General features: G+C 42.6%; 2 protein-coding genes across 6 annotated transcripts in view; one reads left to right on the top strand and one right to left on the bottom strand.

The window, feature by feature from the left end:
- SMURF2 (SMAD specific E3 ubiquitin protein ligase 2) overlaps window positions 1-6252 on the top strand; it is a 64130-nt gene extending 57878 nt beyond the window's left edge. The window contains exons 17-19 of the mRNA XM_064728228.1: window positions 1148-1349; window positions 2260-2335; window positions 2583-6252. Coding sequence (XP_064584298.1) covers window positions 1148-1349; window positions 2260-2335; window positions 2583-2682 — 378 coding nt within the window. The 3' untranslated portion in view covers window positions 2683-6252. The remainder of the gene's footprint in view (window positions 1-1147; window positions 1350-2259; window positions 2336-2582) is intronic.
- Window positions 6253-7749: 1497 nt separating this feature from the next.
- CEP95 (centrosomal protein 95) lies at window positions 7750-24799 on the bottom strand. 5 transcript variants are annotated; one of them, XM_064728227.1, is made up of 22 exons: window positions 24360-24799; window positions 23002-23130; window positions 21930-22037; window positions 20949-21059; window positions 20096-20204; window positions 19004-19113; window positions 18135-18242; window positions 17161-17342; window positions 16653-16722; window positions 15950-16041; window positions 14765-14883; window positions 14339-14408; window positions 14050-14164; window positions 13111-13274; window positions 12741-12833; window positions 12200-12350; window positions 10946-11106; window positions 10453-10527; window positions 9474-9626; window positions 8344-8490; window positions 8183-8254; window positions 7750-8110 (listed from the first exon to the last, which is right to left on the bottom strand). In XM_064728227.1, the coding sequence occupies exons 1-22, from the start codon at window positions 24412-24414 to the stop codon at window positions 7934-7936; spliced, it is 2571 nt and encodes an 856-aa protein (XP_064584297.1). In that variant the 5' UTR covers window positions 24415-24799; the 3' UTR covers window positions 7750-7933. The 5 variants fall into 5 exon arrangements, with proteins under 5 accessions (XP_064584297.1, XP_064584293.1, XP_064584295.1 ...); XM_064728223.1 differs by having other exon boundaries at window positions 14339-14459; window positions 24360-24798; XM_064728225.1 differs by having other exon boundaries at window positions 14339-14456; window positions 24360-24798.
- Between the last annotated feature and the right edge of the window lie 1793 nt (window positions 24800-26592).

The following is a 26592-nucleotide window of genomic DNA, read 5'->3' as shown; positions in this document are numbered from 1 at the left end:
GGACCGTGGCTGTGTGTGTGCCCCCCGTGAGAGCCGTGGCCGTGTCCTGGAGCTGACAGCTCACAGCAGCTGCACAAGTGGCTCCCCTGCAGCTCAAACCCTCTGAGCCTGCTGAGGACCTGCAGTGGCCTCGGGCTGTTCTCTGCTCCATCAGAGTCCTGGTGCAGAGCTCTCCCAGGGCAGTTTCCTCATGGGAAATTCAATGCTGCCAGCAGAACAGGCTGTCAGCCCTCAGTGCACTGCCCTGAATGGTGTCAGGCACTGGGGTTTGCAGAGCTCAGTTTTGCCAAACTCCATTGGTCCTGTAAATCCAGCAGAAGGAAGGGTTCTGTCACAAATAAGTGTGCTACAGAGTGTCAGGATCAGCATCCCAACAATATTCTCTGAAGGCAAATCCACAGATCCCAAGCTTGTTTTAAACTGAAATGGAATTGTAGTCTGTGGAGTTGAGGGGTTTGCCATGTAAAATGGCCTCAGGTAAATTATTCACATGTGCTTGTGATCCCTGGGCTGGAACGTGGTGATTGCTCCTCATTTATCCCAAATATTCCCACTCCCAGCAGTGAGGCAGCCATGCTGCTAACCCTGAACCATTTTGCAGGTGTAGAATAAGAAAGGGGAAGGTCCAGTGTTCTTAATCATAAAAATGTCTTCAGAATTATGATCACATCCTCACTGAACTGAACCCAATCCATTGTGGATCTCCCTTCAGGAGCACTGAAAGCTCAGTGTCAGTGTCAGCTCTGTCCTTTGGGTGGTGTCACAGGAACAAGGTTCCTTCTGGGGCTCCAGAGCTGGACCTGCCAATCTGCACCCTGGGCCATGTTCCTAAAGAAATACTGAGGTCAAATGGGAATTATTCCTGCACTGTCATACAGGGCTACAGTCTGTGCTTCTGTTTAACTGACTGGTCAAGGCCCTCTTGTTTGGGTTCTTTTTAATTTGAATTGAGACCATTTGAAAAATGGTTTGTGTACAGAGGTAAAATTTAAAAAAACAAGAAATGTATATTTCTGCATTGCTTAAGATGAGGGAGAAGTTATAAGCCTTTGGTACAAAATCTGTCCATTTTTCACTCTCATTTCTTCATAATTTGGCTCCAAACCAAGTGATGAAATAATATAATAAATCTATTTTAAATGTACAGCTCATCATTTGCGGACTGGGAAAAATCGATGTGAACGACTGGAAGGCAAACACGAGGTTAAAACACTGCACCCCCGACAGCAACATCGTCAAGTGGTTCTGGAAGGCCGTGGAGCTCTTCGACGAGGAGAGGAGGGCGCGGCTGCTGCAGTTCGTGACCGGCTCCTCGCGGGTGCCCCTGCAGGGCTTCAAGGCACTGCAAGGTAACGCCGGGAGCGGCCGAGGTGGGGCCGCGGCTGCCCTGGGCCCTCTGCAGAGCCATTTTCGTGTCTGATTGCAATCAGTGGCTCTTTTCTGTGTGCTTGTGTGGTACCTTCTTAAGCAGGTGCAAATGGCTCTTTTATTTCTTCACTCCCTTCTCTGGCAGGAGGTTCTGATCAGCTCAGATCTTAGAGGGGTTCCAGAATCCAGGGTTTTAATTCCTGCTTTTACAAGCCCTCATCAGTTGTACAGCTCTTTTAGACTGAAATGCAGTAACACAACTCAAGCTCAGGCTCTTGTTTAACAGCAGAGTCCCCATGAGAAGCACTGACCCTCTGAATTGTATTTTGAATGGCTGCTCAGAGCAGGATTCCAGTTTTGCTCATTTGCTCATTTGTAGCCTCTTCTGTCCTTTGTGGCATCTTCAGTGCAGACCAAGTCTAAGCAATGGCTGTGCTGCAGTCTTTTCTCTTTAGCAGAGACATTAAAGGAATTTCTAGTAGTCAGATTAATTTAATAAAATTATAAGGAATTGACATTGTGACACTGTGGGATTTCAGTGGAATTGGCCACTCTTTAAGTTATAAAACAGGGACAGGTACAGTTTTGTTCTATAGGAGGGGTGAGATAAGAGAAATTAAAAACTTGTTGGGATTATGCAGTACACTGAGTGAAAAAGCTGATTTATTCTTCCTTATCAGTGTTTTTTTTCCTTACCTTTCCTTTAAATAACTGCAGGGCTGTCTGGGTGGGCAAGGAGGGGTCTGTCCCACAACCACTGGGACTTTGCAGTTTTTTCCTGCCTGTTTATGATTTCATCTTCCTTGGTGCAGAGCTTCTCTTTGTGTTTAGTTGCTCTCTTGTGGTTGCAGTGCACCAAAGCCATTTCATGTTATTCCTCTGGGTTTTCAGGTGCTGCAGGCCCACGACTCTTCACAATACACCAGATCGATGCCAGCACTAATAATTTGCCTAAAGCTCATACCTGGTAAGGCTTTCTCAGTTCTCTCTTGTGATCTGTAGCTTGAAGACCAATCTGCTGTCAGAGCATTTGGAGCAGTCTCACTTCTTTTGTCTTTTGTGACACAATCAAAGCTGTCCCTTAGAGGTGTGAAATCTGGATTTTGTTTCATGGAGCTGGGGGGCCTCATTCTTTACTCGAGCCCTGCTGGCAGCATGTGCAGCTCGGTGAGGTGGGGCAGAGCTGAACCCTCTGTGCTTGTGCTTCCCCCCAGCTTCAACAGGATCGACATTCCTGCCTACGAGAGCTACGAGAAGCTCTACGAGAAGCTGCTCACGGCCATCGAGGAGACCTGTGGCTTTGCTGTGGAATGACCCTGCCAGCCTCTCCCACACTCTATTTATACTCCTGTCAGCCAGAAAGCCCTTCCTTCCCTCAGCCAAGACTCAAGAAATGCTTGAAATACAGGAAACTTTCCCTTTTCTACACTAGGACATTGGGAGGGAAAGGACAACTTTTGGATTTTTTTTTTTTAATTTTTAAAGTTTTTTATTTCAAGAAAATAGGTTCTGTGGTTCCTGCCATAGGATCATTCAGCTGCTATTAAAAACTAATATCTTGAACATACAGAATGCTGACTTTTCCTACATTTCAACAGTTAAGCAGTATTCTATACTTAAAGACTACTACTATTTTTGTAAGAGGTAATCTATTATATTTGCCTACCTGATTTCTATTCTCAGATACCAAGACACAACTTCAGCAGTCGGTACAAGTCACGTTTCAGCCTGTTTTAAATGTATGATACTGAACAGCATCTATACCTGCTATTTTTGGAAAAAAAAATATTTTGGATTATTCTAACTTTGCATAAAATTGGCTGAAAGAATCATTAATCTTTTTAATGAAAGCCACTTACATGTTAACTGCATTTTCTTATAGTAAACCATGATATTCTGCAATGTAAATTCCAGGTAAATGTTGCCACAGGGGCTTTTTTTATATTTTTCAAGCAGGAATTCCGAATATGATGTTTTGGGGTCCTATTTATATCACTTGTCAGATTCCTCCAGCAGAATTTCTAGTGAGTGACACAGACTATTTGGTACAGTCCTTGTGTTTACACGTGGAATAACCTTTTCTTAATGAACAGTAGATATTTTGATTTTTTTTTAAAACAGCATTTTTCTAACAAGTCTGTCAAGAGTACTTTTTGTTGCTTTTGACCTTAAATTGAAACACTGCATTTTTCAGCTGTTGAAGCACTGATGGGCTTTGCCAGCAGAAGCCTGTCAGCAGTTTGTTCCAGAATCCATCCTGTCCAGTCAACCAAAGTTTGTTTGAATGCAGCCAAATCATATTCTGTATTTGTTGATGCTAAAGATTTATCAGGTAAAACATGTTGTAATCTCTGTCCAGCTGCTCATGACACGTGGGTTTAAGTTACAGCTAAGGAAAAATGGTGTATTGACTGAAATATGTGTAATGTGCTTTGGAAATGAGGTTGTAAGAGCACATAATTTATTGATTGTAGGGATGGAAGTAAGTATATATATGATTTATAGCATGGGTTGATCTCTTCAAAGGGGAATAAAATGCACTACCAGTAGAGGGAACTGAACTTTGATGTTAGTTTGGAAATTCTCAGTTGAGATCTGTCTGATCTGCTCTTGGTGTGTGGATAAATCAGGCTGCTTCAGAGACAGTGCCCTTCTCCTCTCAGCCACGAGAATATTTGGAAGAAGTAGCAGTTTTTTTCCAATCAGTGTTGTGTTTTTGTAACTTAGGTTACAATTAATCATCAAATCTGCACTATTTTTTCACTGCCAATGAGAAGAAAGTCAGAGGTATTGAAAATGCTGAAGGGATGGGATGTAAGCAGCTGTTGATGTTTGCAGTGTCAGTCACAGTGAACCAGCCATTGACTGTCTGTTCTGTGCAGCTTAAACGAAATCCTGCTCTGCCACAGTGAGTAAACTACTCCTGGATGTTGTGTGTTGGAATAGTGGGCAAGGGACTGCTGTTCTAGAATTGTGGTGAGAATCTGGTGAGCCAAAGCCACACGTTGGTGTGATTATTTCTGTTGTACAGCTGCTGCTGGCAGCTTTGCTCCAAGGGACTTTGCTTCCCTTTCTGGGCTGGCTGCAGGATGAGGCTGCTTAGGGATGGAAACAGAAAGCCAGGAGACTTGCTGGGACAGCCAGGCTGGAAACACAGCAGAGCCTTTTCTTTGCATTTCTCCTTTCCTTTCCCTTTCTTTTCTCTTTTTTCCCTTTTCCTTTCCCTTTATTTTCAGTGGGCTCCTGCACTCCATGGAAGGGCAGCTGTTGGTGCCTCCCTGCAGGGCTGCCCAGCTCCCTGAGCAGCTCTGGGAGCCCAGCACGTTCCTGCCCTGGCTTTGTCCCCAGCCCTGCCAGCTCTGAGGCTCAGTGGCTGCTGCAGGGCTCTCACAGACAGCTCCTTGTGTCGTGGAACTGGTGTAAAATCACTGACACAAGTGATTTTTTAAAGGTTTGGTTTTCTGTTTTAGCCCCTGTGTTTGCCCAGCCTGTGGCCACAGCCTCCCTGGGCATGGACCATGGCAAATATGAAATTTGGTGGGTTTATTGAATGCATGGTTATGGTCACCTTGCTGTCACAAAAGCACCTTTGGGGAGGGAGGAGATGAGCTCTGCAGAACAGAGAGCTGAGATCAGCTGATAATTACATTCATTTTCACAGCAGCCTTAGCAGTACATCTGTTTTTCTACTAAACATTTTGGTATGGCATTGAGAATTTTTTTAACTGCTACAGATATTGTAAATTTAATATATTATAGGCAAAACTAGACAAATCTGCATTGAACTTTCCATAGCTGACAGATGAGGATGAATATACCAAGTATTTTGAGTGCCTTTCTACCTTCATAAAGACTGAGAGCTTTAACTAAAGCACCTCATCACCCAGTCAGATGTTTATCTGAAAGTGGTAAAGGGTTGATTCCTTTCCAAAATTTTGTTTCAAGAACACGTCAGCTACTTTCCCCTCAAAAAGGTGCTAAGCCTAATATTGCATTTTAACCTTGGACTTTCACCCCATGATTAATGTGAATATTTATTTCAATGTGTCCCTCTTACTGGGTTTTACTTTATCCAGTCTTTGGTTGTTTTAGAGAGATGTCACATCATGGTTTTATGCTGTTGCTTTTCATTATGAATGTTTAATTATGAACAGTGACTTTTGTAGATTTCAAATATACAGTTCACAGTTGAGTTTCAGAGGATTTAATTTCTCGGTGTAAAGAGTTTTGTAATGGTGCTTTGTACAGTATGTATTCTAATTTTTTTTTTTTTTTTTGCACATAGGTTCAGTTTCCCTAAACTGATTTATTTGTACCAAATTTTTGTGTTGTACTAAAGTCCAGAGCACACAAGCTGTTTTGAAATTCCTGTTCCACAACACTACATGTGTACTGAACTCCTGGTGTGTTTAAAAGGCTGCATTGGTGGAAGTTCAAGCTCTGCTCCTGTCACAGCACCATCCTCCAGCTCGATGTAGCATCTTTTTAAACAGCACCACACACTTAACAGGTGCCATTTGTTGTACTTTACACTATGTAGTAGGTTCCTGGCTCTGCACATCCTCAGTTCTTTGTCTGTAGTTGTAATTAGTTTATACAAGTGTAATTACTCCTCCACAAACTGACAGTTCTTAGTTTATCATTTCCATTGTATTTATTACAGAGTGTTTTAGCATTGGTATCATTGTATTTTCACCCAGCTGTTACATGAGCTTTAACAAAAAAAAAAAATCTGTATAAAATGGTTTTTAAGTACTTAATGTATGTACCCATGCAGAAGTTGAGCAATAAATTGTATGCTGTTTGCACTGTCACAGCATCGATGGTTTTAAAAGTTTGAAGTTTTTTTTAATTAAATCTTTAAAATGTAACAATGTCATTTTTAAGTAACTCGACTTTGTTTCAGGAGAAAATCCTTGAAATTGGTGACTTCCTAGGTGCTGTTACCTGCAGTGAGGATGTGCTGAGTGTCCTGCTCAAACACAGCAGCTCTGGCACTGCCTTGGCTTGCCAAGGGCTCAATCTCAGCACTGAGAGCACATGAACAGCCTGCTCTCAAACCTCAGCAAAGCTACACCATCCTCCTGCAGGGAAATCAAGGCAAATTTGGTAAAGACTTGCTAAAATTCATCAACTTAGGTGATAAATATTGTCCCTTAAAGGCTTCAACTTAGCCAGGCTTCCAGCAATTCCCTGAAAAGGTTTGGATAGGTCAGGGTTTTGTGTTTCTGGTTTTGTGGGGAGGTTTTGGGTCTGCATTTTTGCAGTGGTGTCTCATGCTGTAACAGCTGCTGCTTTGTTTAATCTGTAAAAGAAGCTCCTTCAGATGTTGGGGGATTTTTTTCCTGTTTAGCTCTTTTTTCAGTGAATGAGTGTGGATGCTCTGTGGTGTCAGTTCCATCAGAGACACCCCCTCATGGCAACCTTGGAATATTGTATGTACAGTGCAGTCAAATCCAGCATTCCTGTATCACTTCTCTCACAGCAATCTTAAGCAAGAATTATTCTACTACCAAGATAAACTAATTAGAGTTGCACTTTTGTCAGCCAGGCTATATCAGTAATGAACTTCATTAATATCAGCTTGGTTTTATGTAATTGTTCTCATCCCTCTGTGCTGGCACCTCCCCAGTGTTTGGCTGCTGAGCCCTGGATTTCCTGCTGGCCCTGCACTGTTTATAGCTCTGCAAGATGCTACACCAGTGCAGGGCCTGCTGGCAGCTCCTGCTCTCCTGGAAGCAGAAATTACAGCCTGAAGTAAGGTCAAAGCTGACTGGTGAAATATTTAATAATTTTTTAACTCTGGTTCTGTCCGTGTGAAGATGGAGTAACCAGGCTGCACCAGTGAGTGTGGGCTGTGGGAGATCAGGAATGCTGGCCATAGCTCCTTCCCAGGGTTCACCTCCTGCAGGGGCTGATCATGCACAGCTTTAGAAGAATTTGCATTGTTTTCTGTTTCAAATTCCTTTTCCCAGAGCATTTGTGGCATACAAAGAGTATTTTCTATGCCTTTGTATTTTACCAAGCCAGCAACACCAACCCTGTGAATACAACTGAAGCAGGAGTGGGAGGATCCTTCCTTGCTTGATGTATTTAAATTCCCAGTTACTTATGTCAGGTTTATTGCAGGAATTCTCTAACTTGGCCTTTCACAGGAAACCTGAACCTCTGATGTTCTTTCAAAGATCTTCTTGTGCTTTGTGAGCTTTCCAATCCATGATTTCTGGCTAATGGTGTCAGGTTGGCTTAGCAGCAACAGCCCCAGCACAGATGCAGAGGAGCCTCAGCCTCCAAGTGTTCCACCAGGAAAACTTCACTAAAGCACTCTGACTTCATCCCAGCTTCCTCTGGTGGAGCCCAACATCACCCCAGCCTGGCCAGGAAGGTAAAAAGCAGTTCAGAAATTTTATTGGTGATCATAAAAGGGCTGTGGAGATCCCAGACCCCAGCAGCTCCACTCCTGACAGGTCAAAATGACACAACAGATATTTTAGAGAAATAAAACAGCCTCACACCCAAAGACTGATCATCTTAGCCAGGAGGGCTGCAGTGACATTTACCCAAGTCAAAAGAAGTGGCTTTGGCTGTACTGGAAGGAAGCCATCTGAAGCCTGGATCTCAGTCTGTCTGCCTCCAGTTCTTGAAAAAAGGTGTCATCATCATTGTGCATGATTGCTGCTTGCAGCTGCTGTATTTCCTTCTCCATCTTTGATCTCACTTCGTTTTTTGATTTTTGTAGCATCTAAAGAAAATACTGACATTAGCCACAGCAGGTAGAAAGAAAAGGCAATTGGAAAAAATTAAGAGTACTTACTTGTGCTTGTGCCTTCTCTCTGGTTTGGATTTCTTGGAATTCTTGAGATAGAGCTTCTGCTAGCATGGAGAACTAAACACAACACATGTGTGAGTTGAACTAATTAAAGACTGACTTCTAAGTGGAAAAACATGATGTGGCTGATGCAGCTGAAGCTTTACCTGATCTCTGTAGTAGTTCTCCAGGGACTCCAGCTCAGCCTGGTGCTCCCTCCATTGCTCATCGCGCTTCTCTCGAGCATAAACCCTCAGCTCCCTCAGTCTTTGCTTCTGGATTTCCAAGCCTTCTTCAAATAACTTTTTAAATATCTGCCAGCAATTAAAAAAAGCAAACCTGAAACTTTCCCAGGAACCTGTAAGTATACATTTACATTTCTCAGCTGCTTTAGCTCCTGATGGAATGGTGTTTACATGAGGATAGCCCATGAAAAAGCACAGTTATGTACCTAGAAATGGTGGTGCAGATACAGCTGAGCTGGATTTGTATTTCTCATTTAGCTGAAATTTTGATAGATAAAATAATTTTTCATGTCAGTTTAGTCAGATGACCCAACTGTGCAAGCCAGGGCCTTTGAACATGCACTGTGATTTACAACCCACCCTGTACTCTGCAGTCTGACTTCAGGACCTTCATCCAGGTTTCCAGCAGCAGGAAATCCAGCCTGGACTCAGCCTTTCCATTCCTCCACAAGAACTCTTACCAGCTGTAGCTCACAGCTTCAGGCAAACAGTTCTCCAATCCTTACCAGGGGATTATGCATTAAACTTCTGATCTTTTATTTTGAAAGGTGACAACTGTGTATCTGTCCTTGCAGAGTTGTAATAACTCTTTGCTTTCCCTCACTCTGATGTCCAGCCCTAATTAGATCATATCAGTCACAAAGTCCACTTTGTTTTACAAACACAACTGAATAACAAGGCTGCCTGTTTGATCAGCTCCCTTAACTGAAGATTTAGATTGTTTTCTTTGGATGGTGACTGTAGGAACAACTTCTTAATCCTACTGTTTCTGAAAACTCATTTCCCCAATTTCTCATGTTACCAGCCCTGTTTTTCCACACTGATACTTCACCCTTTCTCTCCCCTTAGCCCCATAAATCATCCTTTCTTGTTTCACGGTGGTTTGCCCTGCACTGGATCCACATTTCCAGAGCTGGAACCATTTCTGTGCCCTTGACTGCTCAGCCCCTGCATCCTGGCTCTGTGCTTTGGTGAAGCGTTGAACGACCCGAGCTCACCCTCACCCTCAGGGCAGAACTGCACCGTGCAGGGCCCTGGAGCTCAGTGCTCACCCTCTCCTGGCGTGCCCGGGCCCGCAGCAGCCTGGCCCGCAGCTGCACCCGGTAATCCTCGCAGTATTTCCTGGCCCGCGCCGCCTGCTGCCGCCGCTCGGTCACCTTGTTCTGAGCCCACCTCTGCCGCTGGATGCGCTGCTTCATTTCGTGCTAGAGGGAGAGCAGCAGCTGTCAGAGCACCCCACTGCCCACAGATACCCTGCAGGCAAAGCTTTGTTCATCACTGCTAATCAGGGTCCTTCACCGAGGAGCTGCTCTGTTACTGCGACCTGAGGCGGTCGCTGTGGTGAGAGAAGGATGAGAATCTTGTTTCTTGATCAGAAGGCTGGATTTATTGATATATAATATATAATACATTATAACTATACTAAAAGGAATAAAGAGAGAGCTTGCAGAGAGCTGCTAAGCTAAGAACAGAATAGAAGGAATGAAAAACAAAGTTCTGTGTTCATGGAATCTCCCCTGAGCTGCTCCTGTGATTGGCCCTTAATGGCACACATGGAAGATGAGCCAATCACAGGATCACCTGCTACATCTCACAACAGCCGATAACAATTGTTTACATTCTTTTTCTGGGGCTCTGCTTCCCAGAAGATGGACAAATCCCAAAGAAAGGATTTCTATGAAGAAATGTCTGTGACACTGCTCCACAGCCCAGCTCTGCAGTTAAAGTTAGCCAGCACTGAGTAGTGAAGTGGTGTCACTGCCACAGGAGCTGCAACACAACCTCAAGTTTCTCCTCCTTGCACTTTTTTACCTTTTAGAGCAACACTGCAGTGTAATAATAATAATATTCCATTCCCATGACCCCAGGAGCTGCACAACAAACAGATTATGTGGCATTTTGAGACCACAGCTACTCAAAAAGCATAAAGTTGTCCCAAGACAAAAAGCCACTTGCACGATGTGGGAATATGCATTTTAGCTCCATGTGAAATGTCTGCATTATGTAACAAATAGTCTTCAAAGAACATACCAGTCTCTTGCTGTGATCTTGATCTCTCTTGATAATTGCAGCAAGCAGCTCATGTTTCTTCAAGGCTTGTTCAACCTGGAGGTTTAAAAAAAGCTCATTACTTGCCTCATGCTGCAGGACAAGCTGTCCTATGGAGCAGGTTTAAATATTGCCCTCTGCTACGTTTTGGGGTTTGGGTTGTTACCTTGTCTAAGTTAATCAACTTTTGCATCTCATAACTCACTTTTAAACTAAAAGACTGTTCAGAACTAGCAGTGAAAACTCAAAATGCTTTTAAAGCAGAAATAGCAACTCTAGGCAGTACTCAAGAAACCATTATCAGAGAAGGACCACAGGACTCAAGTGGCTGATGAAAAGTTGAACCTGTGTGTGTAAATCTGTACATCCCTATTTAACCAAGCTCCCAGAACATCCTCCCACACTGCTGTGGGTGTGCAGAGCCCTGTCAGGCCATCTCTGCTGGCATTCAGCAGGTAAGAATGACAACACTCACTTCAGTCTGCACTTTTGGTCTAGGTCTGGCAGAGGGTGCCTTGAGGTGCTCAGTCTGTGCCAGCTGCTGGTGCCACATTTTCTCCAGAGTATGGGAGGAAATGTGCAGGTGGGGAAACTCCTCCAGGAGCTGCAGGAGGAGGTCATTGTCTCTTATTGTCACTGCAGGATAAAGAAAGAGGTAAGCAATAAATTCCTGGAGAATACATTTAGTTGTAAATTCATCCAGACAGTGTCAGCGTAAGTCAAGAAATATTTTACACTGAACATTGTATAAAACCACCACGCTGCTGATACCATGTCAAGCTAAACCCAGCAGGACTTCTCATCCTGCCAGTACAGCAGCAGAGAAAGCAATCCCAGTCTTTTGTTGTTTTCTCTGAAGAATTGATTTGATAGCTCAGATGCCATTTCCCTACCCCCACCACACCCAGCTAAGACAGGTATCCCCTTCTTTCTTCAAGTGTTGTGACCATCACTAATCAGTGATTGCTTTCTCTCTCTCTCTGGTTGCAGCAACTTAAAATAAAGCCAGCACAGCCCTGGCAATGACAGATCCAGGTCAAGTAAACAGGTGCAAAATAAACTGGTTTGCAACCACCTCATTCTCATCCATTACATCTTTGATCTTTCTGGCAGGAAAAGATGATGGGGAGATGAAACAAAAGGGGATTTACCAAAGGCCTTCAAAAACTGGAATAAAAATAACCAGTGTAGCTGAGCAACATTCAGGTATGTAGGAGATTATCTGGTGATCTTATCCATAGGCATGCACAGTGCTGGTTACCAAAACTGGGCCTGGGATTTGCAGCCTGGCTTTCCTGGAGCATCACAGGGGCAGCATTAACACCACACAGGCAGGGCCCTGACAGATCCTGCTCAGTGACCTGAACGTGGCTCAGCTCCAGCCACAGCCCAATTTAAAATCTGATACATGCTCAGAAAAATAACAAAAGGAGAGCTCAGACTGCAGTGGAATAAGCACAGGAGCAGCAGCAATGGAAAAAAGCCCTGAAAATAATCCAAGGGATTTTAAGGAAGTAGTAAATGGGTCACAATTTGATTGTGCACTGATGGTTTACATTTATGTAAAGCATTATCTTCCCTAACAAAAATCCAGACATATAGAGGTCAGAAGAAGGGAAAATGCTCCAGCTGACTGGTATATGTTGGACTGGTGCCTTTATTCCTGGAGTTCAACACATGCTTTCAAAAGATGCCAGTTTTCCAGCAAGTACAGTTTTGCAGTTCTTACTTGGAGCTGCTTGCTTTGGCTTCCTGATCCCTCGTTTTGGAATCCACTGGCTGTGTTTGGGATACTGAGGTGTGGTTTTTCTAGAATAAACTTTCACTGGCTGAGACACTTTTGGAGGTTCTTGAAAGACATTTTCTTTGCACTCTTGTTCCTTAGGAGCAGATGTAAAACAGATGGAGAACAGGTATGAGAAGGGAAACACTGACAGAACACAGTTTGGCCATCAGAACTTAAACATCTTTCAGACTTTAGAATGAGAACTTGGACATCTTGCATTGGATTCTCCAGAAGGCCAGAATTTACAAAATGCAGGTCAGGGTTCAAATAAAGGATAAATCTCATCATTGCATAACCTCAGCTCTTCTGCAGCACTTAACACTGGTAAGTGACAACTTCAGTTGTACAGTGTTCTAACTATGACACTGGGAGTCAAGGAGGTTTTGTTCCCTAAAGTGTCTGGACAGACCATCTAGACAAATTTAAAAAGAAAAAAATCAACCAAACAAAACACAACCAGCAATCCCAACAGTGCATCACTTACCACTTCCTTGGCAGCTTCTCTGAGCTTGGAAATTCTTTGCCTCTCCCTCGCTTCAAAAATTCTCAGCTCGTTTTCATAAGCTTTAGAGACCAGCTAGAAAACAAAAATAAAAGGACTTGTCAGAGGAAATAATCAGTCCATACAGCCACCTTGTTAACTTGGTTGCTGCATGGGTCAAAGTAGCTTCTTCCACTTAAAATTTTTTACAAAATTTGGGGTTTAAGTCTCTTCCTCAGCAGGCTACAGACAAACAGCATATGATTGCTAGAGGAGACCAGATGCTCCCATTACATAAAAGTTCTGGTTTTGTGGGTTTATTATAACTGTTGGTAAGAACTACCACAAGGTCCAGTCCAAAAATAAAAATTACCTTGGCTTTTCTTGTTCTTTCATCCCTTTCCTGCTGCAGGTGGCTGAGGATTGTCTTTATCTGGCCCGTTCCCCTGCCCCTCTGTTTCTGTTCCTGGTGCTGAGACAAGGGAGAGGCTGGAGAGAGGGACCTTGGCCTGCCTGGGTACCTTGGGCGTGGTGTGTCTGCAGGGAAGGAGCATTCACTGAGTCAAATTTGAGATAAAAACCCCAGTGAAGTGTTTTGTGAGACCCTCATTTCAGAACCACGTCCTGTGACCTCGTATTCTGCCTCTCCCCCCACCTGCCATACATTTCTTACTGCAGCTGTGTTTCACCTGTATTTTTTTACCATTTTTTTAAGTTAAACACAAACTTGTTGCAATTCTGTTACTGCAGCTCAGGTTTGGATCAAAGAAATGAACTAGCAATAGAAATAAAATAGAAATGAGCTAGCAATACAAAACTCAGGAACTAACTGTAATTCAGTGTTATTGAAGTTGGAGGGGGACGACCCACCTTGCATTGGTCAGCATCGACTCCACTTTATTGATCAATCAGGCACTTTTTATAACAGTGTTAATTCACTTCATGCACATTGCAAAATCTGAGCTCACAATAGGTCAGAGATAACACACCAACTCCTCCTATGTTTCCAATACCAAGATTTGGGTTCTCAAAATTATTCTTGCTTTCCCAAAACAGCCAAAGATAGAACATCCACTTGTTATGAGAAAGCTGCCTGAGAACTCTGATGTGCAAGGCTCTCAAGGCCTTCATGTTGGTCACTTTTACCTGTAGTTAAAAATAACCTGAGAACCTCTGCTGTTCACAGAAGCAGGCTGTGAGAATCTGCTCCTTACAGCTGCTTTCTAAGCCATCTCTGAAAAAATCTCCAACACAGTGTAGCAGCTTTCATTTATGTTTGTTTCCATCCCAAGACTGGCACAAGGGCTGTCACCTCTCCCAGCTGTCCTTGGGCCATAGTCCATGGCACTGTCACTGTGGTGGGACAGGCTGTCCTCCTCTGGCAGCTCCCCTCCTCCTGTGGGCTCACCCAAAGCTCTCTTCAACATCTGAGGGACAGAGGGGTTTTATTCAATAGACAGTTCTAGAGTTGAATGAACTAAAGGCAGGTGTTAGCTGCAGATTTCCTTTTCATCCACATTGCACTGATATTCTGAATTCTCTCTCCACTGGCATCACCAAAGCTGCATTGCTCAGCTGAACAAAGAGGAGACTGCACTTACCAAATCCAGTTCCTTCAGCCTGCGAGACAGATTTTCTGATGCTTCATGGAACTCCTGCTCCTTGGCTGTTCTGTGGGAAAGTGAATCTTCAACTGAATCTGGGGTGGAATTTTCATATCTGCTAAAGCAGAAAACAGACAGATTTCATTTCTGCTCTAAAAACTTGACAATGAGCATTAGCTCACACAATTCCAGCTCTTTTGCATGTTTTTACAGGATTAAGTAAAGCAGAATCTATAAATGCCTATAACATATTTAACAAAATGAGTATATGTCAGGAGAAACAGGAAATCTTTCTGTGAGAATTATTCTTTCACTGTCACACAGCCAAGGAAAGAGAGATCTCATTTGAAAAGGGAGGAGGGGGCTGGCTGGCCATGGAAATCAAAGTTCCAAAGTGGTTCAGTACCAAAAATCTGAATTTACCTTGTTGTTCTAGGCCAGTGCTGAGACTCAGGTCTTGGGGTTTGTGTTACTTGTTCAGTTTCTTGTGAGAGCTTTTCCTCAGAAGAGGCAGATATTGAAGACTCAGATACCAGAGGCACCTAGGAAAATGAGTAAAGGAAGGTTTTATAGATCCTGTGAGTAGAGATGCTGTAACAGAACCATCCCAAACCCTGTGAGTATAGATATATAAAAATATTTCTATTTCCAGGCTCCTGACTGCAGATAGTGTGCATTGGAGAATGAATGTTTAAAGAAATGGTCTAGCAAAATATGGAAGATCAGCTCACAGCTAAACCATGGAACCAGACCAGGGTTAGGTTAAGGTAATGGGTATCTCCACTTCATCAGCCTGGGACTGATGGAAATAAACTGAATTTCCCTTAGTACAGACTGAGCTGCAGTTCAGCTCCTGTTCCTGTGCCATTCAGCTGCACTGGTTCAGTTCTGCCTGCTAACTTCTCCATTCCAACTGGAGGAACTGGGGCTTGGCATGGCCATCCTGGGAAATGCACCAATGGAAAATGAGTTCCAGAGACAATGTACAAGTAAAAGCTGTTTAAACGACTGGGACAAGCAAAGTCTGTGAGTACCTCTTGTGGCTGCAGAAGGCAAAATTGTGTTTCCAGAGAAAGAAACTTCCTTTACAGACACATTTCTACAGGCCCAGATTGGTGATCAGTCTGTGGGTTTTGCATTATTCAGTTTTTGATAAGCAAAGGACAATGCAAGAAAATAAAAGGGGATAATATAATAAGCAGTTCATGGATCTTTAAAAATTAGTAAATCTAAGTTTTATTTGCCAAAATCCCCAAAATTCTTACTAATTTAAAATGCTGATATACTTCAGAGAAAGGACATGACTGTACTCCTGTGCTTTGTGCATTTTTGATTCAAAAGCAAGTTAGCCAGTAACTGGTTGGTTGTGGTAAACAGAACTCTGTGGGTGCTGGCTCTGTACACTCTGGAGCAAACAGCTCCAGGAAGAACTGACATGACTCACAGACTGCACATAATCACAGTCTAACAACACTGCATCACTGACTGTATATTGGGGAAAGAAAGTCTAAAGCAGGTGTGAAATAAGCCCAGAAGTGCCACAAGATAACAGAGAAATTAAGCAGAAATCAAAAACTACTGATTGAAATTGCAAAAATTAAGATGTACCTTTGTCACTTTGTCCTTGGCATCACCTCCCAGCATTTCTCCCAGTGCAGAAGCAGATGACAGGCAAGTGTGAGTTAATGGCACTGTGCCTCCTAATGTGGGCAACAAGGAAAGAAAGATGTGAGCCAGGGCCTGTGGATCCAAATTATTCAGAGATAGAATGACAAAGCAACTGTGGTTACCCAGTTGTGACATTCATTTTGGTAATTTCTCCAGTCTTCAATGTTCAGTGTCATGGGAATGCTATGGAAACTAAAAAAGGTAAGCAGTGTTTCCAAGGCAACAGAGAAAATGAGTACTGAAAAAAAAAAATAGCTTCTAAACCTTTTTTACAATAGCAGTTAATGGCTTTTTCTTAGAATTGAAACTGGCTTGTCTGGTCCATGTTTCTCTGCTCAGAATAAGCTCAGCCATGGGACTTATCTGCTGGAAGAGGTTTCTGTGGCACAGACCCATCTTAACGGGATTAACTAAGAAAGGAGTTGAACTGGGGACATGGATTACTTTTTTCCAGTAGAGGGAACAGATTAAAAGTAACCTATTTTTGTTTCTCTGTAAAGCAGAGATAGAAATATGAACTTGTGGCTGAATTTTAAAAAAATGCACTAGCAGATTCAAAACAATGTTTTTTGTGGTGCCAGTAAAAATAAATGCAACATTATAACACTTAAGAGTTACCCTAGAGGATGCAATTTTCTCTCACCAGGGATTTTTCTGGATAGAGGAAGACCATCAGAAACATCAGGAAATTTTTGGGTAAGTGACTTTTCAATCTGAAATAAAAAGCAAGATGTGTTCTATAAATTCACAGGAGAGTGGTGACAGGAAGCTCATACATTAGGTCTGTCTGCAAATGGAAATCAATGCTGAATTTATAGATAGATAAAAATCACTATAATTATTTTGTTTACTGTACTGACTGTGGAGATGTGTATGTATATATATATAAAAATTTGTATATGTGTATATATATATATGTATATATGTATAAAATAAACACATCCCTCAAACTAAATTCCTCTCTGGACACTTAGTGAAGAATGAATCTACAATCCAAAATTCCTGGAGCTGAAATAAACTCTGACACATTCAAAAGTGTTCTTCAGGGAGCATCTACTCCCATTCTGCAAGTAAAGGAGGAGGTTTTCAAATGAGAGCAGTATTGGTTGCTCAGAGAAAATGCAATCATCAAAGGGAAGGTTTTTCCTTACAGCAGGAACGTTCAGTGCCCCTGTGCCAGGCAGGGCTGCTGCTCTGTGGGGATCTCTCCAGGCCGGCTGCGAGGGCTGGAACGGCGGCAGCAGAGGGATCGCCGGCTGGATGGGCTCCCCCAGTTTGGTGGCACTGACACCCAAACTGCCCTGGGGAGCTTCAGGAACAGCCTCCAGCCCTCCTGAAGAGGCAAACACAAGGAATTGCAGTGTTATAGGGGAAAGCAGAGCAGTTCTATGCATTGTACATAACAAAGGGAAGTGTCTCCATAGCAAATGTGAGCTGCACCTTTGTGGGATTGCACAGGACAGTGCTGTAACATTTTTCAGCCTTGAGAAAATTATTTTGGATGTGAAGATCTTCCACAAAGACTTTTTAGTGTTTTGAACCAGAAAAGAAAAGAATACAAACCACAATACAAATTAAAAACAGCCTGGCTGAAGCCAAATCCTAGCTAAGCAGAAATACCCCAGATAATGGAAGTCTGCCCACTCTACATAAATTTGATCCTCTGAGTGGTGGTAGGGTAAACAACAATGGATTTTTTTTTTTTTATGAGGACCCTATGGCAGCATTTGGTTCTTCTGTCTGTTTATTTATCAGATAAAGTTATCAATCCTAGCAAAATAGAGTGGGGCAGGTATGCGCAGTAATGGATTATGTCCATTTGGAGTTTTGCAGATCCTACCCAAGATTAATTTCAACTTTGTTTCAGTTTTTGTTGGAAAGTTGGCCATTGACACACAGACAACATGCACAGTGAACTGATATTGCCAGATAACACAGCAATGAGAGTCATGACTCAGTGAGCTTGAACTGAGAGACTAAAACATTGCTTTTCTGAAAGAATTTATTTAAAAACATGACTAAAGTGCTTCCATTCACAACTAAAGCTCTCCTCCACACTACCCTAGTTCCCTACACCCCTAAATCAGAATCAGGTGGATGAGCTGTCAGAAGAATCAATACTCACCATCTTCCCTTTGGTTTTCAGTCCCCCTTTCACTTTCTGAGAACTCTCTGGGCAATGCTAGAAGAGCCTCTGTGCTTTCAGATTCTTCTTCCTCCGTGTCCTTTCCTGCTAGACAGAGCACAGGCATCTGAAATTCTAGAAGTGGATGCTTAAAAAAATTAAATTAAGATCTATAAAGCATCTTGCTATGAACTGTTGAGATGGACAATTTTAATGTCTGCTCATTGCTTGGTGTCAGCAATCCATAATAAGCTCGAAATAGGTCTGTTAAATTCTTATTTGTAACTCCAGTCAATGAAATGTTCACAATTCATAATATTTCTTTATGCCTCTACTTGAGGAGATGAATCATCAATAAGAACAGGAAGAATTGGAATGTTCTTATAAAAAAGATGAAATAAGAATGAGCTCAATTTAAGTCATTTGTACACTACTCCTTTTAGAGCCATCCATTAAGTTTTGAAGGGGCACACACTCCTGAGAAATCTTCTTTAAGAATGAACTTAGTAATTTTTTACAGTCTTAAATAATACATGTTACACTGCAACAAATGAAACAAAGTCTTCAGAATTCTCCTATTCTATTGAACAAAATAAAATGCCTTTGAAGAACTGAATTAGAACTCAAAAAATAAACCTTTATCCAAATAAAATAGTGCAGGAGTCAGGAAAAATAACGCCTGGAATAGTTACTTCCAGAAATTTTAACTTCAGCAAGATGTATTTGCTTATTGTGGATTGTCTGGGGGTTTTAAAACAAGGATTTAAAACAGTATTTATCTGAAAGAAGTAACTTTTTAAAAGGAAACCAAAAAAAGCCTAGGAGTCTTACTAGAGAAGAGTCAAAGATTTTTTCTCACCCAAACTCACCTTCCCCTCTCTTGGAAAACGAATAAGCAGTATCTCCAAGTTTAATTAATTCACTGGTAGATCCTGAGCCATCTGTATCACAAGTTAGAATGAAATATTCTGACTGGGACCTAGGGGGGAACATAAAGCCATCAAATATTTCCTCTCTCAGCCTCTGCCCGTGCAGCCCACGAGATGGAGCTGCCGAGGAGCCGAGCAGGACCGGCCCTGCTGCCACCCAGCAAACCAGAGCAGGAGCCACAAACTCAGCTTAAAACCAGAGCAGGAGCCACAAACTCAGCTTAAAACCAGAGCAGGAGCCACAAGGTAAACTGAGCTTAAAACCAGAGCAGGAGCCACAAACTCAGCTTAAAACCAGAGCAGGAGCCACAAACTCAGCTTAAAACCAGAGCAGGAGCCACATAAACTCAGCTTAAAACCAGAGCAGGAGCCACATAAACTCAGCTTAAAACCAGAGCAGGAGCCACAACCATAAACTCAGCTTAAAACCAGAGCAGGAGCCACAACCATAAACTCAGCTTAAAACCAGAGCAGGAGCCACATAAACTCAGCTTAAAACCAGAGCAGGAGCCACATAAACTCAGCTTAAAACCAGAGCAGGAGCCACATAAACTCAGCTTAAAACCAGAGCAGGAGCAACATAAACTCAGTTAAAACCAAGCAGGAGCCACAACCATAAACTCAGCTTAAAACCAGAGAGGAGCCACAAGTAAACTCACTTAAACCAGAGCAGAGCCCCAAGGTAAACTCAGCTTAAAACCAGAGCAGGAGCCACAACCATAAACTGAGCTTAAAACCAGAGCAGGAGCCACAACCACACACTGAACTCAGCTGAATGAATCAATCTAAAACTGATCAAAGTTTTCAAGTTGTTTCATTCCACACAAAAAGTAAACTTAAGGGAAACAAAACCAGCAGCTCTTCAAGGGCAAAAGAAGGCCCAGATGCAATTTTAGCCCAATCAGAGGAGTCACCTCACATTCCTTTTGGCATATGCAATCAGTAGGTGTCTATACTATAAAAAACCTACTAATTTCTCTACAGATAACAGTCAATCACTATGTTTAAGCAAATATTCAGAATTGTTCTTACCTTTCAGCTGGTGAGAGTAGTGTGTGTTCTGTAAGTTGATCAGCAGTGCTTTCCAGCTGCTCTTGAGGTGCAATTTGAATTTCATCACTGGACAGCACATTTATCTCAGCTGTTCATAAACAAGAGGTAATTATTTTCAGGAAAACTACTTCCACCTATCAACTAACAGGTACTACTTCCAATATCATCAGAACAGTGTTTGTGTAATAGCAACACTGTAGTGTTTAATCTAAAATGATGACATGTAATGTTCCCCATGGAGAGGGGGAAGGTAGGGGAGGTGGAGCAACTTTTATGGTAAATTTTGCCATATATCCCCTTGCTCCAGTTATTAATAAACCTTTCTTCTTCCTCAAAAGAGTTAAACTGTGCATTTACAGCTAGAAAATCTGAGCCACTAACCCCCAGTGGGTAACAAGACTGGCAGTGTGAGGGAATTTTCCTCACACAACCCCTGCTATGGGCCTATCCCAGGACCCTCTTCCTGGAAAGGCTGCTGTCCCCCTTCTCTCCTGGTAAATAGAAGGGATATTTGCTCATTCTTCCAATTAAAGCCAACATTTCCCTCCCTGAATCCTAATCCTCAATCATCTACTTATAGGTTGAAAAGCAACTAACCAAGGATGAATTGTCTAGAGTAGGTTTCTCAGAAAGATTATGTAAGTTTGGGGGAAAATTATCTATTTTATTATTGTTTATGAAAATGAGGAATGCAAATATTCAGCTTCACCCCTGAAAGTTTTCCTCCCCTAAGGTCAGTTTTGTCTTTCTCTTCTCTCCATTGTCAAGGTTGTAAGTTACAAACCCAAATAAATCTTTGCTACATTGGAAACACTTTGGGTTTACATCTCACCTCCAGTCTGAGAAGATGTTTCACTGACTTCTCTAAGATACTCCAACAAACCATCAAATATCTCGAGGAGGTTTTTGATAGATTCCCTGTCTCCTTTCACAATGTTCTCACCTTAAGAGAAGGCAATGACACATATTAATAATTAGTACTTCACAGAAGAAATAGTCTCAAAAGTAGGAATTTTCTGTAGAAGAGTGCTTGGAAATTCTTGTAAAGGTGTCAGCTCAGAAAACACCTTAAGGTCACTTATTTATGACTATGTAGGTAAGCTTAAACTATATTTTAAGTGTTCTAAATTGGCATATTTTCAGTTCTAATAAGTTTATTGATGCAGTAACTGCTGACACACTCACAAAATAAATATTCTGAGATATTTTCAAGGACAATTGGTATTTAATATTTTTCTAATACATAAAACTATAGCATGAAGCAGTCTGTGGAGTGGCAGCAGGATTTTGCAAACACCAGCGACTGTATTACAGGCACCAAGTCAGATCCTTCTTATCAAGCAGTTTTCATTCTTTGCTGTGTGAGACCATACTCAGGAATACTCAGGGAAAGCCATAATCTATGTACAGATAAAAAACACAGTTCAGCTCTTTACTCCCCAACTCTTAAAAATATATGAACAAGTTTGAAACTCCAGGGTCATGTCTTAAAAACCAGTATCCAAGTGTACATTATGATGCACAGTGTCCAAGCCTGAGCCAGTAGCAGATTTCAGGTAACACTGTGGCAGTCAGATCAAGCAGGGCTGGATGTTAACTCGAACATTTCTTACTCTTATTTATTCTCTGCTTGCTGTTTCAATGTATAACCTGATGTCCAAGGCAGTGGGTCAGTGTTCTGGTGACATCCATACCATAACAAGAGATTCCATGCAAGTCTGAGAGCAAGCTGTGTAACACCTGGTTCTTAAAGAGTTTAAATCAAACCACACAAATATTCAACTGCATTTGCCTCCTTAAACCAAGTACTTACCTGTGATGTGAGATAAGCTGACCTGTAAATAATCCAATGCCAGGGAATCTATTACTGCTTGCACATTATGTGCATCATCCTCTTGGCTTCTGGGAGTAGCAATGAAATCTATTTAAAATAAAGAATAGATTTTAGACTATTTAAATGGATAGCTTGTTGCAAGTACCTTAACAATGAAAATGCTTTAATTTCTGGCTACAAGCTAGTATTTTTTCAGTACCTGGTGTGCTTGATGAAAAGCCCAAGTATCATATATGGTCCTAAAAACCTTTTATAAATACTGAGCACAAACTTGTAACACCCCTTAGAAGATGTGAGGTTTTATCAGGATTAAATTCAAGCACAGATCACTGAAGCATTTCTCCTCCACTCCCAGCACACACACCTAGTTCAGACCATCAAACTGGAACTGCAGTTTGTGTTAGGGCTTCTTCTTTCCCTGTCACACACTGATTGCACTGCAATGTACTCTGCTTAATTGGGAACAACATTGTTTTTAGTTCTGTGCTTACATTTAACAAGACTTCTACCTTCAATAGGTGCCACTTACCTCAGTGCTCTTAAAACCTTCTGCAATCAGTAGTCTGACACTTCCTACACATAACAGCTTATAAACAAAGCAAATGCATAATTGTACAGCCTTTGCTTAGTGGCTGTCACTGCAGCCCAGTGGAGCTGGGTTAAAGCAGGGTTAAATCACAGCTCAGCTTTACAGACTCTAAGTATCAAGCATTTTATGAGAGCAGACTTCAGTGTTAACCCTACTGTAAGATAAAATAAGCCAGTTCACACCCCTCAAAAGTACTATGCCCACAGACAGCTTTCAAGGCCTCATTTACAGTAGTTTTGTTGTGGCTATCCTCATAGCTGCCATTCATAGCAGGTCAAAGTTAAAATAAAACTGGCCAATACCACTTAAATCTTCTTAAAGAATTACAATCTTCTATTTTTGTCTTTGGAAGGATGCAAATACTTTAAATCCCTACATCTGTAGGAAGTACTACAAGTTTAAATTTTATTTAACTACACAGAGACAAAAATAAAAAACAGATTTAGTAGTTATCATACCTACCTGGTACCTTTTCTCCTAAGATTGACTCATAAAGACGAACAAACAGGTCAGCCCCACATTCTGAGAGATGCTTTATGTGCTGGTTTATGTGACAGGTCCTACAAAGATCATTGGCAACATCAACCCAATCTGTTCAGAAGAAAAACATAAATGTCAGAACTGAAAGACACAGAAATAAAGATGTGGTTATTTACAGTGAAAGGTAACCACTGTGTCTTTAACTCCACCAGAGGTGGTCAAGCACAGCAGGCTGACCCATCCATCCAAAATATTAAACATTGTTCAAGTGCAATCATAGCCCAGCTGGACTTGGGAGGTGAAAAGCACCTAAGTACCACAGGCTGGGCTGGTTAATTTTTTGGCTAGGCAGGTTATTTTTTTTTTTTTCTATGTAATGAAAAACAAATTTGAATCTGGGCACATAGCCAGGAACTCTAAACCTTCAAGACTCTAACAAGCCAAGCTTTGGTACACTATCTATCAATGATCAGAAATGACAGGTTCTTTTTTGGAAAACATGAGCTTCTCTGACAAACCCAGGTTCTCTAATAGGCTCAGGCAATATCATCAGTGCCAATGTAAAACTCCACATGAAAAGTAAATTATACTGTAATTAATTATTAAGTATTAGCAGAATACAGAGGTGGTCCCACCAAGTGCTCTGTTGAGCACAGTGAGATCATAAATATTGTGATTGTTCCCAAACTTTGAGACCTGAGATCCATGTGCTTTGAAGGACACGTATTTTAACAAGCATTAAGAACTATAATTTATGGGAGATGGCATAAGACCCCTTTGGAAGGAAAAAGTACAGAATTACTACAACAGAAACTAATTTGTAGTTTTCAGCCTTCTGTACACAGGAGTGTTACTTTTCATCCCTCTACTCCTCCTTCAGTTCCAGGTATCACTTTAGGTTTCAGATGCATAAAAGGTTAAAGCAGCATCTCCTACATTCCAGGCTGATGTCTTGCAACACTTGAATTGCTGTTTATCTGCAGCTTTATTAAGTTAAAAGCGTCGCCAGGAAAGGAACAAAGACAAAAGAGGGGAAGGGAGAGGTTACCGCAAAGAGCTTAAAAAGCCGTAACACAAGAAAACGACAGCTTTATAAATGAATAAACATGAGCTGCATGGATGAGCTTTATAAATTAATAAATAATGAGCTGAATAAAATTGTGCCAGCGACGCGAGCAGCGGGGAGGGGTGCTGAGGGAGAAGGAAGCTCTCCGGCTCTGGGGGCGCCGGGCCGGCCGCTGCTCCGGAACCCCGGGAGCGGGCTGGGCCCCACCTCAGCACGGACCCCTCAGGGCCGGGCCCCGCGAGCCGCGCTCGGAGCCCCCCGGGCCCGGCCCTACCTGCGCCCTCAGCGCTGCCCATGGCGGCACCAACGCCCGGGGCCGCCCCCGCCATTTAAACGGCGGCCTGCGCGCCCATTGGGCAGGCGATGCCGGAAGGGGCGGGGCCGCGTGCGCAGCGGTGTCCGGCGCTGTCGGTCATGGCCGGTGTGACGGGAGCGGGGCGGGGCCGATCCCCCCTGTAACGGCACTGGGAACGGGCCTGTGTTTGGGCTGGGAGCGGGCAGCAAAGAGCCCGTGCCCCAAAGCCGAGCCGCAGCCCCGGTCATGTGCCATTCCCGCCGCCCCCCGGTCACGTGGCGGGCGGTCCCGGTGCGGCCCCGCCGTTCCCCGCCCGAGCGCTCCGGTTCCGCCCGGCCGGTGCCGCCACCGGCGCAGGGCCCCGCGGGCCGAGCCTCCCGGGCAGTACAGGCCAGAACCGGGGCGTTCCGGCCGCCAAGCGCGGCTGGCAGCGTAAAATGGCGGCGGGGGAGGGGGGGGTTTGTCCGTGAGGCTCCGCCTTGGTCACCTGAACGGGAGGCGGGGGTGGCGCTGCCTCGGTAACGCGGGTGGGGACAGCCCGGCCGGGGGCGGGGGTGGAGCGGGGGAAAGTTCTAGTGCTTGACCTTGCAGGTTGACCCGGGACCTTGGCTGGCCGGTATGTCCATTACCGGGGCTTGGTGTTCATTGCCGCGATACAGGTTTGACAGGGTAATCCGAAGGCATTTCTGCATGAAAGGAGAGCTAAAACCTTTATTAAAAATAGCATCTATAAATGAAAGTCACTGTATTAGCTGCTGGCATGCAGTTTATTGGACAGGTTGCACGGTGAAAGTCTGTTATTTCCTTTCTGAGTAACAGAATTCCATGCTCCTTAGGAATTCTGGGTTTTCCATGTTGAAAGCAAAAATGGTGCCCTTTGTCATGAAACTCCTTGAGCACAACAAAAGCAGGTGAGGTTCCAATTTTACCCAGCAATTAAACCTCAGTGCTGTGAGCTCCAGCAGGGCACGGGCGTCATTTGTAGATCCAAATCCAAGTGCACACAGCACCTCAAGAACACAAAAGAGCTTTTGTTGTGTGTAAGCAAACACAGATCAGTGCTATCGAAACTAAACTAAACACGGATTTCAGTTTGCTACATAGACAGCTCCGCAAAGCTGTGTTGATTTGTTTCCATGTGTTGGCTATAATTAAGAGAGCACGGGAAAATCAATGATGTTTAACTTAGGAGGGTGGAACAGAAAAATGAGGAAGTTTTTTTACAACGGAAATTGAAAGGAGTTCCTTGCAGACTTAACTGCGTGTAGACAAGGCAGGGGCTGTGTTTTTGTTTAGTCTTTTCAGTTCATTAAAACCTTGGAAAGATTAAACAGCACAGTAACAGGAGACACAAAGTTATACACAAACACAATCAAATTAATCTGTGTTAAGATAAATGCAATAGAACAAGAAAATTTATTTTTACAGCCTTTGCAAAAATCTTTTTCAGACTTATCAGGAACAGGAAGCCGGTAGGGTCAGAGGGTGGAGAGTGTTTATAGGGGTGTTTGGGGGCAAAAATCTTTCACAAGCCATATAAAATAAGTAATGCTATACTGAAAAAAATCTGGGGAGATTCCTCTACTAGAAATTTGCTGGGATAGTGTTAAGAAAACCAGTCAAGTTGGAATGCTATTGAAATAAAAAATTAATTACAACAAAAATGGTTGAGCAAGGTGGAATTCCAAATTGCTGAGGGTCGAACAGCTGTGGCTATTCATAAACAAAATAAGCCTGACTTAGGTGTTACTTTTGAGGACAATATCATGCAGACCTCTAGTCTTTGCCAACCTTGCTCTATTCTTAGCAACAATTTTTTAAAAGGACAGAAAATAATACAGAACAGATCAAAACCATCTTTATATTTTCATTATGTAGATCTGTATGGGGTCAAGATCTTAAATGCTGTGAATTTCTTGACAGTAAATTTAAAAAAAGGCAAGGAAAATTATAAGCGTGGAATTGCTTTAAAAGGAGAAAAAATTACACTGCAGCTTTGGTTTTTTATAAAGGTATATTAGAAGGTAGTAAAGTCCACAAACAGTATAAATAAACAGAAAGTTATTATTCACGATTTCTACTAACTCATTGTTTTATGCCCCTTGTTGTTATCCAGCAATATGGTGAAAATGAAAGTAAATGTGCTTCAGGTTGCATACACGGAAACTGTAAAACACATTGTCATGGTATCTTACAAGCTAAGGGCATAAAT

This window comes from Zonotrichia leucophrys, chromosome 18 (genome assembly GCF_028769735.1).
Source record: "Zonotrichia leucophrys gambelii isolate GWCS_2022_RI chromosome 18, RI_Zleu_2.0, whole genome shotgun sequence".
In the NCBI taxonomy this organism is placed as follows: Eukaryota; Metazoa; Chordata; class Aves; order Passeriformes; family Passerellidae; genus Zonotrichia; species Zonotrichia leucophrys.
The sequence above is the reverse complement of the archived record's forward strand: the minus strand, read 5'-3'. Positions and strand labels throughout refer to the sequence as shown.